Below are 15,295 nucleotides of genomic sequence, written 5' to 3'. Positions count from 1 at the left end.
ACGTTGTGGACAGAACATTTGGGTTAATTTACCAGATTCTATTATTACCTTAATGTATGAGCAGAGTATTAGTTATTATAATCTATTTTTGTCACTGTCGATTGAAACTTTTAACCTTCTTGAATGGAAGAACCTAATTCATGAAAGGCACTATAAAACATACATTTTGGTTAAGAAGATCTAGACATTCAAAATGTGTTAATAAGTAAAACAAGAAAAACAGTTAAAGAAGGAAAGATGATTATTGGGTCAAGAAAAAATACAGGTTTTCTATAGTATTACTTCTGTAAAGGTCACATGTTTTTCTCTTGATGTTTTTAAGGTTTTTTTTGAGACTTTTTTTTTAGAGGTAGAATGGCATAGTTGATTAAGCATGTGATTCTGAAGCTAGGCTGCCTGGGTTGAAATCCTAACTCTGATTACATTAGTTGTGTGACCGTGTGTGAGTTAATTCTCTGTGCCTCCTTTTTTATTCTTTAAAATGGGGATAATAATAGTATGATACCTACCTACTAGTGCTTTGTTAGAAATAAATAATACATATATGCCTACCTGTAAAGTTCTTACAGCAGAGCCTGACACGTAATAAATGTTAGTAATTGCTAGATATTTTTCTATTATAAAATACATACCTTAGCCACTTTTAAGTGTACAGTTCAGTGGAATGATATTAAATACATTCACGTTGTTGTACAGCCATCACCACATCCACCCCCATAACTCTCTTCATCTTGTAAAACTGCAGTTATACCCGTTAAGCAACAGCTTCCCATTCTTCCTTCCCCCAAGCCCCTGGCAACCACCATTATACTTTCTGTCTTTATGATTTTGAATTCTGTCAGGACCTCATATAAGTGGAATCATACAGTGTTTGTCTTTTTGTGACTGACTTATTTCACTTAGCATAATGTCCATCCATGTTGTAGCATATTGCAGAACTTCCTTTTTAAGGCTAAATAATATTCCATTGTGTGTATCTATCTCGTTTTGCTTCTCTGTTATCTGTTGATAGACACTTGGGTTGCTTCCACATTTTAGCTGTTGTTTGTGAATAATGCTGCTGTGAACATGGGTGTACTAATATCTCTTTGAGACCTGCTGGGTATATACCCAAAAGGTGAAATTGATAGGTCATATGACAGTTCTATTTTTAATTGTTTGAGGAACCACCATACTGTTTTCCGCAGTGGCTGGAGCATTTTACATTACTACCAACAGTGTATAAGGCTTCCAGTGTCTTCACATCCTCCCAACATTTGTGTGTTTTTTTGGGTTTTTTTTAATAGTAGCCATCCTACTGTGTATGAGATGGTATTTCACTGTAAAGTAGATATTAGAAAAAGATTATCTTGTAGATCAAATATTAATGAAAATTACTGCTATTTTTTAAGAGATTATTGAAAGAATTACATAGTGCCTTATATTTTTTCAATGTTTTATGATTCTTATGGCAAATTCATTGGTTATACGAGTATATAAGTGAATTTTAACTTGTTTTTAGAGGGAGCAAAACATCCAAAAGTTGAACCAGTGGTTGAGTGCCTTCTGAACTGGGTATAAAGTTCTACAAAAATATAAAATTCAGTAAAATTTGATTCTTATCTCTAAGGAGCTTTTACAACAAGATGTAATGCTATAGTGTTTGGTTCAGACTAAATGTTTAGAAGTGCTACCATGTTTCCCTGAAAATAAGACCTAACCGGAAAATAAACCCTAGCATGATTTTTCGAGATGACATCCCCTGAACATAAGCCCTAATGCGTCTTTTGGAGCAAAACTTAATATAAGACCTGCCTGGTCTTATTTTCGTGGAAACATGGTAGGAGGTAAGAATTGCTTCATATTGAGTAATCATAAAAGGCATTATAGATGAAGTGACATTCTGTTGGGCATTAAATCTACTAAAATTTTAATATTTTTTTTTTTACTTGTGTTGTGAGGGCAGTTTAGGGGGAAGGCATTGAAGACAGATAAAGTTTCAGAGGCGAGGTAGCTCAATTTGTGTTTTATAGGAACAGGATATGATTCAAGCTAACTGGAACATAGAAATCATTTGGGAAGCTCTGGGAAGTATGATTGGATTAGACTGTGACAAACTTGGAGTGTCATACCAGAAGATTTGTTAGAAACATCAAATCCCAATTTTAGGGTAGTATGATGTATTTTCTGCTGTGCTTGTTTCTGTAACACAAATTAACTGATGTAATTGGTAAGTACGAGATTGATGTCAGTATAATAGGGAAGTAGCAACAAAAGAACAAGACAAACAAATGAAGAAACAAAAGCTCATAGACACAGACAATAGTTCAGTGGTTCCCAGAGGGTAAGGGAGGAGGGGGGTGGTAGATGAGGGTAAAGGTGATCAAATATATGGTGATGGAAAGGAGAACTGACTCTGGGCGGTGAACACACAATGTAATATATAGATGATGCATTACAGAATTGTACACTTGAAACCTATGTAATTTTACTAACAATTGTCACCCCAATAAACTTCAATTAAAAAAATAATAAAAATAAATAAAAACTTAAAAAAAATAGGGAAGTAGCATTAGTTCAAACAATCTTTACCAGCATATTAACATTTTAAAGCAATCAAGAACAAACTTTCTCACAATTAAAGAGAACATTAGCAATATAAGAAAATAGTAAGGAAGACACCGAAAGTCCTACAGAAGTGTTCTTTAGTGAAAATGGTGGTTGTATGAGTGGCTTCAAGAATGGTTTCCTAGGGGCCGTCCCGGTGGCTCAGGCGGTTAGAGCTCCATGCTCCTAACTCCGAAGGCTGTGGGTTCGATTCCCACATGGGCCAGTGGGCTCTCAACCACGAGGTTGCCGGTTCAACTCTTCGACTTCCGCAAGGGATGGTGGGCTCCGTCCCCTGCAACTAAGATTGAACACAGCACCTTGAGCTGAGCTACCTCCTTGAACTGAGCTGCCTCCCAGATTGGGCTGCGCCCCCTGCAACTAGCAACTAGCAGTGGGCAACTGGAACTGGAGCTGAGCTGTGCCCTCCACAACTAAGATTGAAAGGACAACAATCTTTTTGACTTGGGAAAAATAAAAAAGTCCTGGAAGTACACACTGTTCCCCAATAAAGTCCTGTTCCCCTTCCCCAATAAAATATTTAAAAAAAAAAAGAATGGTTTCATATTCCACAGCTTTAAGTACTCTGGTGAAGCAGTTTAGTACAAAGAAACTGTGAAGACATTTTCCTTTCCATTAAGAATTTTGTTGAAGAAGTCCATATCCTGGATAACATTTTTAAGTTTATTGAAATTGGCCACCTACAAGCAATGCCTTCAGACTTCCATAGCACAAACGAGGAAACAGGAGCTCCAGGTGTAAGGTTCCAAGTCCATAATACTAGGTACAAATTCGAGTGGAGATTGAACTATGCCAGTATTTTTATAGGGTCTTATTATTTTAGTTAGGGCTTTGATTATAAAGTTACACTGATTTTGAGAAATCTGCCTTAACTCTGTTTTATCCATAAGCTCTATTATTTTTAATTGTGATTTTCTAGAACTCAAGACTTGGGTTTTTCCTTTTTTTCTTCCCCAAGTGTACATATCACAGTCTAGCAGAAAGGGCTCTGCCACATTTTAAAAGAAGAAAATTCATAATCTTGTATGCCATGGTCATTGAAATCCATTAATTTAAAACTCTTGAAATTTATATGCTGTGTTCTGGTTCACTTAATTTTGAATTGAGCATGTTCCAATTCTAATTTTAATGGAAATTTACATTTGAAATTTGTGCCAAGTTAAGTTATTTTTATGTAGTAACCGAAATACCTCTAAAAAGACTGCTATTTGGCTATGCTTGAGTGGTGAATTTATTTCCTAAATGTTGCACACAAATTTAGATCAGATATAAATTAACTTTTGAAGGACTGTCAGATTGTTTATATAAGTTGATTAACATATTATAAAATGCCCACTAACTCCTAAAACTCATTCTCTTACATAAAGAACCAGCTGCTTTCTTGGAATAGGAAGCCTAAGTTAAGTACCGTGTTTCCTTGAAAATAAGACCTAACCGGAAAATAAGCCCTCGCATGATTTTTCAGGATGACATCCTCTGAACATAAGCCCTAATGCGTCTTTTGGAGCAAAAATTAATATAAGACCTGGGCTTATTTTCAGGGAAGCACGGTATATAGACTTCCTGGCTTATTAGAGGAATCCCAAATGGGCTTGATCTCTTCATTTTCTTAAAATACAGGATACTCCCTTAATTTCATTCAGCTGTTAACTTAGCATTCATTTCAGGAAAGTTTTGAATGGAAACATCTTTAGCATTCCATTCTTACTGACCAATACAAAGAGCAGCCTATTTCTACTTTTGAGCAAGTGAAAACCAATGAACTTTAAAATAAGGCTTAATCAGCATTACTTTTAGAGATAGGAGTCCATAGTTTAAAACTTTGTTACTGATGTAAATTATTTTACCATATTTTTGTAAAAATGTGTTTATGCTGTGCTGCTATTTAGAATTTTGGGGATCTTATACTTTTAAATAAAAACACTTTTTTTGATTACAGAAAGACCCAAAGGGGACCAGCAGTTTACCAATTGGGAGTTCTCTTCTACAAGAAATTGAAGTACAGAATGAAGAAGTGGCAGCTTTTTGTCAATCCATTACAAAGTAAGTAATTTTTCTTTATAAAGATTTTTATTAAATGCTCACTTAAATACTTAACCTGAACCTGAAATCTGTGTAACTTTACTAACAATTGTCACCCCAATAAACTTAAAAAAAAACAAACTTAACTTGAAAATTAGCTTTGGTAATAATTCTAAAATTTTGAATTATTTTCTCCCTGTGGCTTAACATTTTAAGACAAACAGTTAATTAGCACATTAACACAAACTACAGTTGAATCTGTCTTCTTGTTACATTTCTTAGCATTTAGAAGAAAAAACTGAACACAGCCAGGGTTCTGCATGTTTTCTTTCCATTCTATCACCACATTACTCAGACTTTTGTGGTGAGTGCTAGAAACCCATCTTAACCTATCTTAAATCAAGAAAGGGTATGTATTGGTTCACAAACCCATATAGCAGAAAGAGGAAGGATGGGACAGAGCTCAGGGACAGCCATTTCCAGGAATTCATACACTGTAGTCGAGCCCTCCTCCCTTCAGACTCTTCCTTTCCCACTTCCCATCCTTCTTTCTCCTCTTTCTCCCCCTACCCTTCCTCCATGCACGTTGGCTTCATTTTCTTCTACTGCTGATGGGATTTTGAAGCAGGGAATATAGCTACTGATAGCTTAGACTTCACATTCTGATGTTCTTAAAGGAGAGGCAGACAAAAGGAGTCTTCAGCCAGCTCCAGAGAGAAAAAAACCCACCAGAGGATAAACACAAACATTGTGGCCGAGGAGATAAGATATGTTATCAAAAAAAGAGAAAATAGATCACTGGGGAGTTTATTCTCAATCCTGTATTTGTCCCAGAGTGGTCTGCTTTAAGCAAAGCAGAGTTTGGGGTTCCCATATCATTTAACTAGATTTTCTAAACTATTGGTAATATTTCATTAAAACTGTCTTGCTTTATCTTACCTTTTAGCCAGCATTTCTTTTCTGCAGAATATCTTAGGGGGAAAAAGGAAGAAAACTGTATGTATGCCAAAACTGTATGCCACTTTTTCTTCCTGCAAAGGTTACTCTTAACTGCATTTTTAAAACTCATGTTTTTCAGTAAGCATTTAAAATAGACATTTAGATGACTTAGCATGCAAATTACCTGTATTAAAAATTACCTGTGCCTTTATGCCATTATACCATTATGTATGTGTGGTTAACAATTTGGAAATAATCTTTTTACCTTAATGGTTTAGAAATAGTCTGTTATGTGTTCATCTAGTTTCTTTAATTTTCTCCCCCAACAAGCCCTGTATGCTTTCTATTAGACTGTTGAGTGACTGTTGCATTTGAGAAATTAAGCTTAATGGGGGGAAATTAAGCTTCCCCCCATTTGAATCTTTGAGTTGTTTACAAAAACTGCCAATAAGCTAAAATGGTTATTTTTATTTACACACATGTGCACACACACACACACACACACACACACACACACACACAATGGCTTATGTAATATGAAATCCCAGATGAACTAAAGAGAGAATGAGTTCTTTTTGTAATTTTATTTTTATCAGGAGAGTATGCAACAAATATTTCAGAGCAGTAGGAAGTAGAGGTGTTTTTGAAGCTGTTCTAGGAACTTCTCTTGTTCCCCTTTGACATTGGAGGTTGGGGTCAGGAAGTGTCCTTGAAGAAATTAATGGCTCTTTCAATTTTTTCCAGTGTGTTCATATCTGCAGTGCATTTTAAAAACAAGCATTTATACTCTTAGCCAATTCTTTCATTTTTGAAATCTCCTAACATGATTCATTTAATCGTTTAAATTCAGCTGTGAAATTAGTATAAGACTGTCAGGATAAAAATTGTTTACAGGTAAGATTACTGTATAACAGACTTGGAATTTAGTGCCAGTTCTAGGCCTTGTTTTTTTTGGGTTTTTTTGCTTCTATTAAATTAGGGAGTTGGATTATTGATCTCAAACGTCTCTTTCATTTAAAGCTGTTTTATACTCTGATTCAGGACACTATTAACTGTATTTTTCTGGTTTTTATTTCTTGTTTTCTTTTCACACTCCTTGTAATTGATAAAGCTTGCTATATCGACTAGTTATTGGTTCAGAGAAAATTCTTAAAGGAGTGTGAGATATCAGCAGAAGTTTTTCCTGTTGCATTTGTGGTTTCCCTAAGATGAGAAACTACACTCTAGACTTGTCATCCTGAATGGCCTTCTATTTCTTTTCTTCATATATGGTTTATATCTAATATCTATATCCTACAATAGTGTTTTCACCCCCGGGCCTCCCTATATGTTTTCAAGGACTTCATCTCTAAAATTTTGTTTTAAACAATGCTGACTCTGTACTTTCCTATAAAGTAGTGCTAATTCAATTAAAGTCCTCATTTTTATCTTTTCACTTTTAAAACCCTCAATTTTATCTCTCTTCTGATTTTCTATGATTTGACTCTATCTGTTGATTGAGCACACAGTAGGAAAATAAACTGTAAAGGACTTTAGTGTATGCCTAGAGATATTAAATTTCCTGAACTATAGAGCCACATTAAGCAAACAAAGCTGTTTCTTTGGTGGCAATAGGGAAATAGAAATGTTAGAGAAAATGAAACAGTTAAAAAATACTCTGTATAGGTAATCACTGAAGAACGTCAAACTGTTGGCATAGTGTCCATAAAAGTACTTTATCTGGTCTGTTATATTGAAAGTGAATAGTGAAAAGGAAATGATTTCCCCCCCAAAAAGTCAAGTTCATTGAATGCAATTTTTATCACTGGAATTTTTGTCTAAAATTTTTGTTTTCTGAGCTACCCTGTTTCCCTGAAAATAAGACCTAGCCGGGCCATCAGCTCTAATGCGTCTTTTGGAGCAAAAATTAATATAAGACCTGGAATTATATTATTTTACATTATATTATATTATATTATATTATATTATATTATATTATATTATATTATATTATATTATATTAAGACCAGGTCTTCTAGTAAAATAAGACCAAGTCTTATATTAATTTTTGCTCCAAAAGATGCATTAGAGCTGATGGCCTGGCTAGGTCTTATTTCAGGGTATCAGGAATTTGACTTTCATCATCCTTGAAGATTTCTGAAAATTGAAGCCTTATTTGGATGTAGACAAAATTCTGTACCATTTCATGTACTAGTTAATTATATGATATGCTATGAGCATCTGTTTCATACCGTAGAAAACAAGAATACCAAGTATGTGAAAAACAATATGAATTTTAGGCTGGGTCCTATGAAGATCTTGCCATTGTTTTGCAGAGGGGTAAGCTTTGTAGCAGTCAAATATCTGAAGATAATGTGTCCACATCTAAAGATGCATTTCCAATATCAATTTAAGTTTTTTACTTATTACTTTTTTTATTTACATTTCTTTTTAATATTAGATCCTTTGTGGCACTTAAGATTACAGTGCAGAAACCAGATTTGTTTGTTCACTTTTCATTCATTTGACAAAATGCTTATAGCACTTACCATGTACTAGGCCCTGTTCTGAGTGCTTTTATTACTTAATTCACGTAATTCTCATAACAACCCTATGAGGTTAGTAGTAGTAGTATTAGTATCACCAGTTTACAGAAGAGGAAACTGAAGCAGCAAGGAGACTTGCCTAAGGTGACACAGCTGGTAAGTAGTCAAATCAGGATAGAAACTCAGGTTTAAATCCTGGCTCTAGAGACGGGGCACAAACTGACAAACTTGCTGCCCCTCCAGAACCTTTCTTTGTCAACTCAAACTATTTTCATTCTATTCCTATGGCTTGATTGTTTTAATCTCTGCAGAAGCAAATTGACGGAACTCCCATCATATTTTCCATTTATAGCTCTATGGAAAGCAGATGGGAAGACTGGGACTTGACTTCTAACCTCCGGAAAAAAAGTTAAAGGAAGCATACAAGTCTAAAGAAGGCATCAAATCCTCCTTTGTCTTCCCATAGCAGAATTACTAACTGGAGATGAGCCATACACCATGCTCACATATTTAAATTTAAGCTATATTGAGCCTCTGAATACCTATGAATACCTTCACAGGCAGTTCTTACCATTCCCTAAATTTTAGAAATCACTTTGAGGGAATAAAGGCCACCTAGCCCTGTAAAAACCCATTGTCTATGTTTGTTTGTTTGTTTTTTTAATCATTGTCTAACAAGCAGAAACAATGTAGCGAAAACGGACCTTAGAAAAAAAGGTTTGTGAAAGACAACAAGCTTTTTATTCCTCTGGCAATTATAATTTAGGGCTACATTGCCTACATTATCAGTGATTCATTAAAAATGTACCGTTTTGTGTAATTATACTGTGTAGCAAAAGAATCTGAAGCAGAGACCTCACTTAATACCATGTATCTGGTGTATGCTTGGCTAATGTTGATAATGCTTCCAAAGATATCCTGGCAGTGCTTAATCTCTTGCCTTGGATTCCTTTTATTTAAAAGGCAAATGCTGGTATTTGGAGTTTTGACAGGGGTCTATTCATTGCAGTTCTCATGAGCTGCTCTAGAATTGGACAAAGGCACAGAACTGAATGGCTGTAAGCATGCAAAAAAGCCTTGTTCAGGACTCTCAAATAAATGCAGCTTTAAAAAAAAGAATTTAAATTCTTCTTTCTTGTGAACAGATTGAAGACCAACTTTCCATACACCAATCACTGCACAAATCCAGGCTATTTGTTAAGTCCAGTCACAGTACAAAGAAACGTATGTGGAGAAAATGCTAGTGTGAAGGTCTCCATTGAAATTGAAGGATTTCAACTACCAGTTACTTTTACATGCGATGGTAGGTTTGTAGTCCCCAACTGTCTTGTTTTGCTCTGATTAGGGAGAAAATGTTTAAAATGTTAGTAGCATTCTCTTAATAAACCTACTTTGTTATTATTATTCTTGTTAAGAAAATTATGTATGTATGTGGTAAAATACCATTCATTAGTTATCCTTTTCAAAAACTTGGCATTTCATAAGATAGTTTTCTGGTTAGGACTAGTGGGAAAACAGTTTACCTTTATCACTACTATACATATTTCTCTGAAAAATGCTGAGTACTTGTGTTAATCAGTGGCTCTGGGCCAAAACCCCAAAGCATTAGATAAAAAGGCTAATAAATAGATAGTTAATTAGATAGAAAGTCCAATTGTTTATTTTCTTTTTTCATTTTATGGCAAGAAGAATGCTTGTTTATAAAGAGCTATTAATGAAATTGAAATTCCAGTTATCTTGCTAAGCTCGAAGTAGAAGATAATTCTCCTTTGGTTCTAAGTCTTCCAAACTTGATGTGTGGGTATCGTTTCTAGAGATGTACCCCCAAGTGTGTAGGAAATTTTTTGTTATAGTTTTAAAAACTACCTTTATTTTCTTTCATAGTTTATTGCTTTTCACAATGTATATTATACTAATGAAATTCCAACAGTGGAATAAGATTCTACATTTCTACAATGCTTTGGCTTTAAAACTATGCCATTTTTTTCTTTAATTGTTATGATTTGGAATATGTCCAATATTTGGATACTTTTTTGTAGCTTTGCACTTTTCAAGGCCGTTTTAGAAAAATATAAATCTGAAACAAAATGTTAGCCAACTATAAGAATCATTCTTTTAGTTTATAAAGGAAGAATTATTCTTTTTAAATATACCTTACATTTGGTTTGAGGAATTGTTTAAATCTAAGTACAATAAGAATTAAAATGGAAGGGAAAAAAAGTCAATCAGCCTCATAAGCATGAATATCAGTGCTTACCCATTGCTAGCAGATGTTTTAATTTGTATCAGATTTTGACTTGCTACATCAAAATCTGATTGTTTAAAAAAAATACTTCGAATGCATATTTGCTTCTTCATAAATGTGCACATTTATAATGTACATCTCTGTTAAGAAATGTAACCATATTATGGTACAAATGGTTTGTATGTTCAAATGATAAATGTTACCATACATTTGACTATTTAGAAATGTAGCCATTGTATTAGATAGAGGTTTTATAGCCTTTTCTGCCAAGTTGTTAATTTTCATGAAGTTTGAGTGTAGTCAGTGTCTTCTAAATTGAACATAGCAACTCAAAGTATAGAAATAGGTCCCTTTAAAGGTTACCTTAGTTTTTAAAAGAATGATAATTGAACAACACTTCCTACTTGCTAGATTTTTATTCTTTATTGGAAAATTTACCAAGCATATGTCAAACATTTAAAATCGTGATTCTTTTTCCTTATAATTTGTTTTAAATCATTGTTTTTTAGGTACTGCTAAATGTCATCCTTTTTGGAGGTGCCTGTAATTGGGAGATGGCTTTCTTAGCTTAAATCTCCCGTCTACTACAATAACCACTAGCCACATGTGGCTACTAAGCACTTGATATGTGGCTAATATAGATTAAGATGTGCCATGAGTATAAAAATACACACTGGATTTCAAAAGACTTAGTTTGAAAAGAAAATGTAAGATATCTCCTGAGTAATTTTTAGATACTGGTTATATGTTGAAATGGTATTTTAGATGTATTAGGTGAAATAAAACATTAAAATTAGCTTTACCTGTTTCTTTTTACTTTCTTCATTGTGGCTACTAGAAAATTTTAAATTATACACGTGACCCGCATTATATTTCTATTGTATAGTGCTGTCTTAGATTATAAGATATACAATCTGGATAAATGTGTACTTAGAGTTAAATGAACAAAATGAAAATGATGGCTAACTCTTTTACAGTGAGTTCTACTGTGGAAATCATTATTATGCAAGCCCTTTGCTGGGTGCATGATGACTTGAATCAAGTAGATGTTGGCAGCTATGTTCTGAAAGTCTGTGGTCAAGAGGAAGTGCTGCAGAAGTAAGTGTATGCATTTAACTATTGAGCAACATCTTTTGAAATTCCATTTTTAATAGCTTAAATTAAACAATATTCAAGTTATATTTGTAATCCCAAAATACTGAATCCTACTGAATTGATTCATTGTATCAGTAAACTTGTATTGAGATATACTTTGTCTAAGAACTCATGTCTAAGACAGTGGAGGGATTTCAGAGATAATTAAGACATGGTATTTCCCCTAAGAAGCTTACAGTCTCAGATGGGAAGAGTGGTGGGCAATTGGTAAGTGATAAGTGAATTTAGTAGTTCTTTTCTTTTTGCAAAGGGTCAATAGTCACATCATTATAGACTGTATTTTCCTTTTGCAGCATGTACTACTTATTACTTTATACACAGTAGTCAGCTGTGATTTCCTTTTTAGTTACTGGAAATAATCATTATATGACTCTTTCTGAACTGGGTAATTATTTCGTCTAGCTTTTAGTTTACTTATTTTATAGATTTAGTTTCTCAGTCTACTAGAAATGTCCTGTCCCTATTTTTCTTATTTTCTCCTTCATCTTCTTTCTTTTTTGCTTTGACTCCTCTCATGTAGAATTATTCCTGTACTTAAATGCTCACATTTGGTTAAAAAACTATCTGTATTTTACCATTCTCTTCAATTTCTGATGCAGATACAATTTATATTTTACTCTCACCTCTGTAATTTTTAGTTTGAAGAGAATAACACTGATGAATAATTAATATATTTTAACAGTAATCATTGCCTTGGAAGTCATGAACATATTCAAAACTGTCGAAAATGGGACACAGAGATTAAACTACAGCTTTTGACCTTCAGCGCAATGTGCCAAAATCTGGCCCGAACAGTAAGTGTTTACCTTATATAACTGAATTGCATTTCCTTAAATCTAAATAGTTCTGCTAATTAGCTAATTTGCAATTTGTACGTTTGCCAAGATTTCTGGGTTGGACTGGAAGGGATGAACTCCCTACCTCAATGGGAGTCTTCAGTGGACGGATGGGGGAGGTGTTCAATCATGGAGGTTTAGGTAGCGTGCTACTCAGAGCTGGAGACCTATTTGAAAATCAAAGTGGAAGAATTAGAAACTTGATTTGTAATAGTTTTTACACAAGTGTGAAAACATCAGGGTTAGTCAAGGACAAATGAGGAAAAAGGAAGGATTTTGAATACTAAATATGGTTTTGGGGAAATAAAGGATCTACATCAACCTTTGTACCACATTGAGAAAAATATATTATTTTTCACCAAATGAAAACTAATTCTATATTTTAAAAGTACAATACTTTCTTTTGAGTTTGAAGCAAAATAGCATGCAGGAAAACTTTTGGGTGGGAAAATATCAGTCATTTCTACTTTCTCTTTTATTTTCTTGCTCCTACGTTAGAATTTATTTCAACTGGGTGAAAACTATTTCACAAAGTTCAAAAGTACATTTTAGCAATTATTAGTAACTTCTCTTTTCAGTTTCTTAAGGGTTGATGGTCTTTAGTGTATTTGCATAGTGTGCACTTACGGTAGAAGAGACCAGTATTTTGTTTATTGAGGTTAAGGTGGAAGGCAACTTGATTATCATTAGAAAAAAATGCAGCCATTCAAACAATCTCTTCCTATCTGGTTCCCACCCCACCTTCATTTGGCTGTCAGCCATCTTTAAAAGTATTTTTAGCTTTGTATTCTCTATATAGAACAGAAGGAGTTTTTTCTTTGGGAGTTACTTATCTATCAGAAGCTAGACTTAAAAGCATTCATGATTTTCCATTTAAAAAAACAAATTCTTTCGGAATATTGATTCACTTTTCTTCTGAGTCAATTACAAATAATACTTAATTCTGGTAATATGTTCGTCTCGGTTCTGAAAAATCACTTCAGTTTTTGTTTTTTTTTAATAAAAGTTTATTGGGGTGATAAGTATTGGTAAAGTTACATAGATTTCAGGTGTACACTTCTGTAATACATCATCTATATCTCACATTATGTGTTCACCACCCAGAATCAGTTCTCCTTCTATCACCATATATTTGACTCCGTTTACCCTCTTCTATATCCCCCCCCCTTACCTTCTGGTAACCACTAAACTATTGTCTATGTCTATGAATTTTTATTTCTTCATTTGTTTGTCTTGTTCTTTTGTTGTTTTCAATTTTATATACCACATATCATTGAAATCATATGGTTCTCTACTTTTTCTGTCTGACTTATTTCGCTTGTTAGCATTATAATCTCAAGATCCATCCATATTGTCGCAAATGGTACTATTTCATCTTATGGCCAAATAGTATTCCATTGTGTATCTATACCACAACTTCTTTATCTATTCATCTATTGAAGGACATTTTGGTTGTTTCCATGTCTTGGCCACCGTAAATAAAGCTGCAATGAACACTGCAGCAGGTATGTCTTGATGGATAAATGTTTTCAGATTTTTTGGGTAGATAACCCAGGAGAGGGATTGCTGGGTCACATGGTAATTCAAATCACTTCAGTTTTAAGAATTTATCATACCCTTAACTATATTTAACTTGTCAATAGAAAGACCAAAGAATGGATTTGATTTTTTGGTAAACATTTGTGTATATGTTTGTTTAGGCAGAAGATGATGAAACTCCTGTGGATTTAAACAAACACCTGCATCAAGTAGAAAAACCTTATAAAGAAGTCATAACAAGGTGTGGCATCTAAAGTATTCATTGCAGGTTTTCAAACTTCATAAACTTTGGGATGTGAATACATTTATTTTGGTGAATAAAACAATCATTTTTGTATACAGTATCCTTCAGCCACAATCACTGTTCTTTATTTCAGACACCCTGTTGAAGAACTTTTAAATTCTTATCACAACCAGGTAGAGCTGGCTCTTCGAATTGAAGTAAGTCTTAATTCACATTTTGGCATAATAACTTAAAGATTGTTGTCTCTGTTCTCTTTTAAATATTAGTGTTGTCATCAGATTAAGTATTTTAGATGGATTATTTATACTATATTCTTGATGTCAATGTTTGATGACTTGTTTTCTGACCCAACTTATTATTAACAAAATTTCTCAATAATGCTTAGTCAAGATGTCGACGCTCACTTCAGCTTTATTACTAAGAGGAACCTTCAGTCAATTCAGAAGCGTTTCGTGAATGCTTACTATATGCTAGGTGTTGGAGTTATGAAAATGAATGGCCTAGTCCCCTCCAACCAGGAACTTAAAACTAGTGATAGGAGATATAAACAAAATTTCAGTATGGAATCGTAAAAGTACTATATAGGTATGCACTGGGGTTTTGTGGGGAGATCAAAGAAGAGCACTTCTCCCAATTTGAAGATTCCAGGAAGGCTTTCCAAGGGGGATGTTGCCGAAGTCACATCCTAAATAGTATGAGTTAGCTAGAAGAAGATAGTTGGGAGGGCATGTGAACAGAAGCACACAGGTATGATACATATATTGGAAGTATACGCACTTAGTACGAAGTGTGAAGGTGAAGGTTGGGAGATGACGTTGGAGAAAGCCAGATGTAAGTTACCACTTTATAATCCATATTAAGGAGTTTTACTTTATCCTCAAGATCAGGGGGCCATATCCAGTCCCCTTTCTATTCTTGTAAATGAAATGTTTTGGGAACATAACCATACCCATTAGTTTATATGTTTTCTATGATTGCATTTGTGCTCATCCTAGAGTTGAGTAGTTGGGACAGAAACTATGTCCTACAAAACCTAAACTATTTACTATTTGCCATTTTACAGAAAAAGTTTGCTGATCCCTGCTCTAGCCATTTAAAGTATTTTTAGCTAAGGGTAGGAAGTGGGTGGGGTCCGTGACATGAGTAGTCCTGAGATCTGAAATCATTCTGGCCATACTGTAGA

General features: G+C 34.1%; 1 protein-coding gene and 1 long non-coding RNA gene across 3 annotated transcripts in view; one reads left to right on the top strand and one right to left on the bottom strand.

The window, feature by feature from the left end:
- LOC141572241 (uncharacterized) overlaps positions 1-15,295 on the bottom strand; it is a 95,239-nt gene that overhangs the window by 13,114 nt on the left and 66,830 nt on the right. For both annotated transcript variants that reach the window (XR_012497531.1, XR_012497532.1), the window contains exon 2: positions 12,415-12,496. This is a non-coding gene — a long non-coding RNA (uncharacterized LOC141572241). The remainder of the gene's footprint in view (positions 1-12,414; positions 12,497-15,295) is intronic.
- The window catches only part of PIK3C2A (phosphatidylinositol-4-phosphate 3-kinase catalytic subunit type 2 alpha), an 86,745-nt gene that overhangs the window by 27,033 nt on the left and 44,417 nt on the right, over positions 1-15,295 (top strand). Inside the window, exons 3-8 of the mRNA XM_019746618.2 lie at positions 4,547-4,650; positions 9,239-9,396; positions 11,316-11,436; positions 12,176-12,287; positions 14,030-14,109; positions 14,246-14,309. Of these exons, the coding sequence (XP_019602177.2) occupies positions 4,547-4,650; positions 9,239-9,396; positions 11,316-11,436; positions 12,176-12,287; positions 14,030-14,109; positions 14,246-14,309 (639 nt within the window). The remainder of the gene's footprint in view (positions 1-4,546; positions 4,651-9,238; positions 9,397-11,315; positions 11,437-12,175; positions 12,288-14,029; positions 14,110-14,245; positions 14,310-15,295) is intronic.

Source organism: Rhinolophus sinicus, linkage group LG06, assembly GCF_036562045.2.
Source record: "Rhinolophus sinicus isolate RSC01 linkage group LG06, ASM3656204v1, whole genome shotgun sequence".
NCBI lineage: Eukaryota > Metazoa > Chordata > Mammalia > Chiroptera > Rhinolophidae > Rhinolophus > Rhinolophus sinicus.
This window is presented reverse-complemented; position numbering and strand designations above follow the sequence as displayed.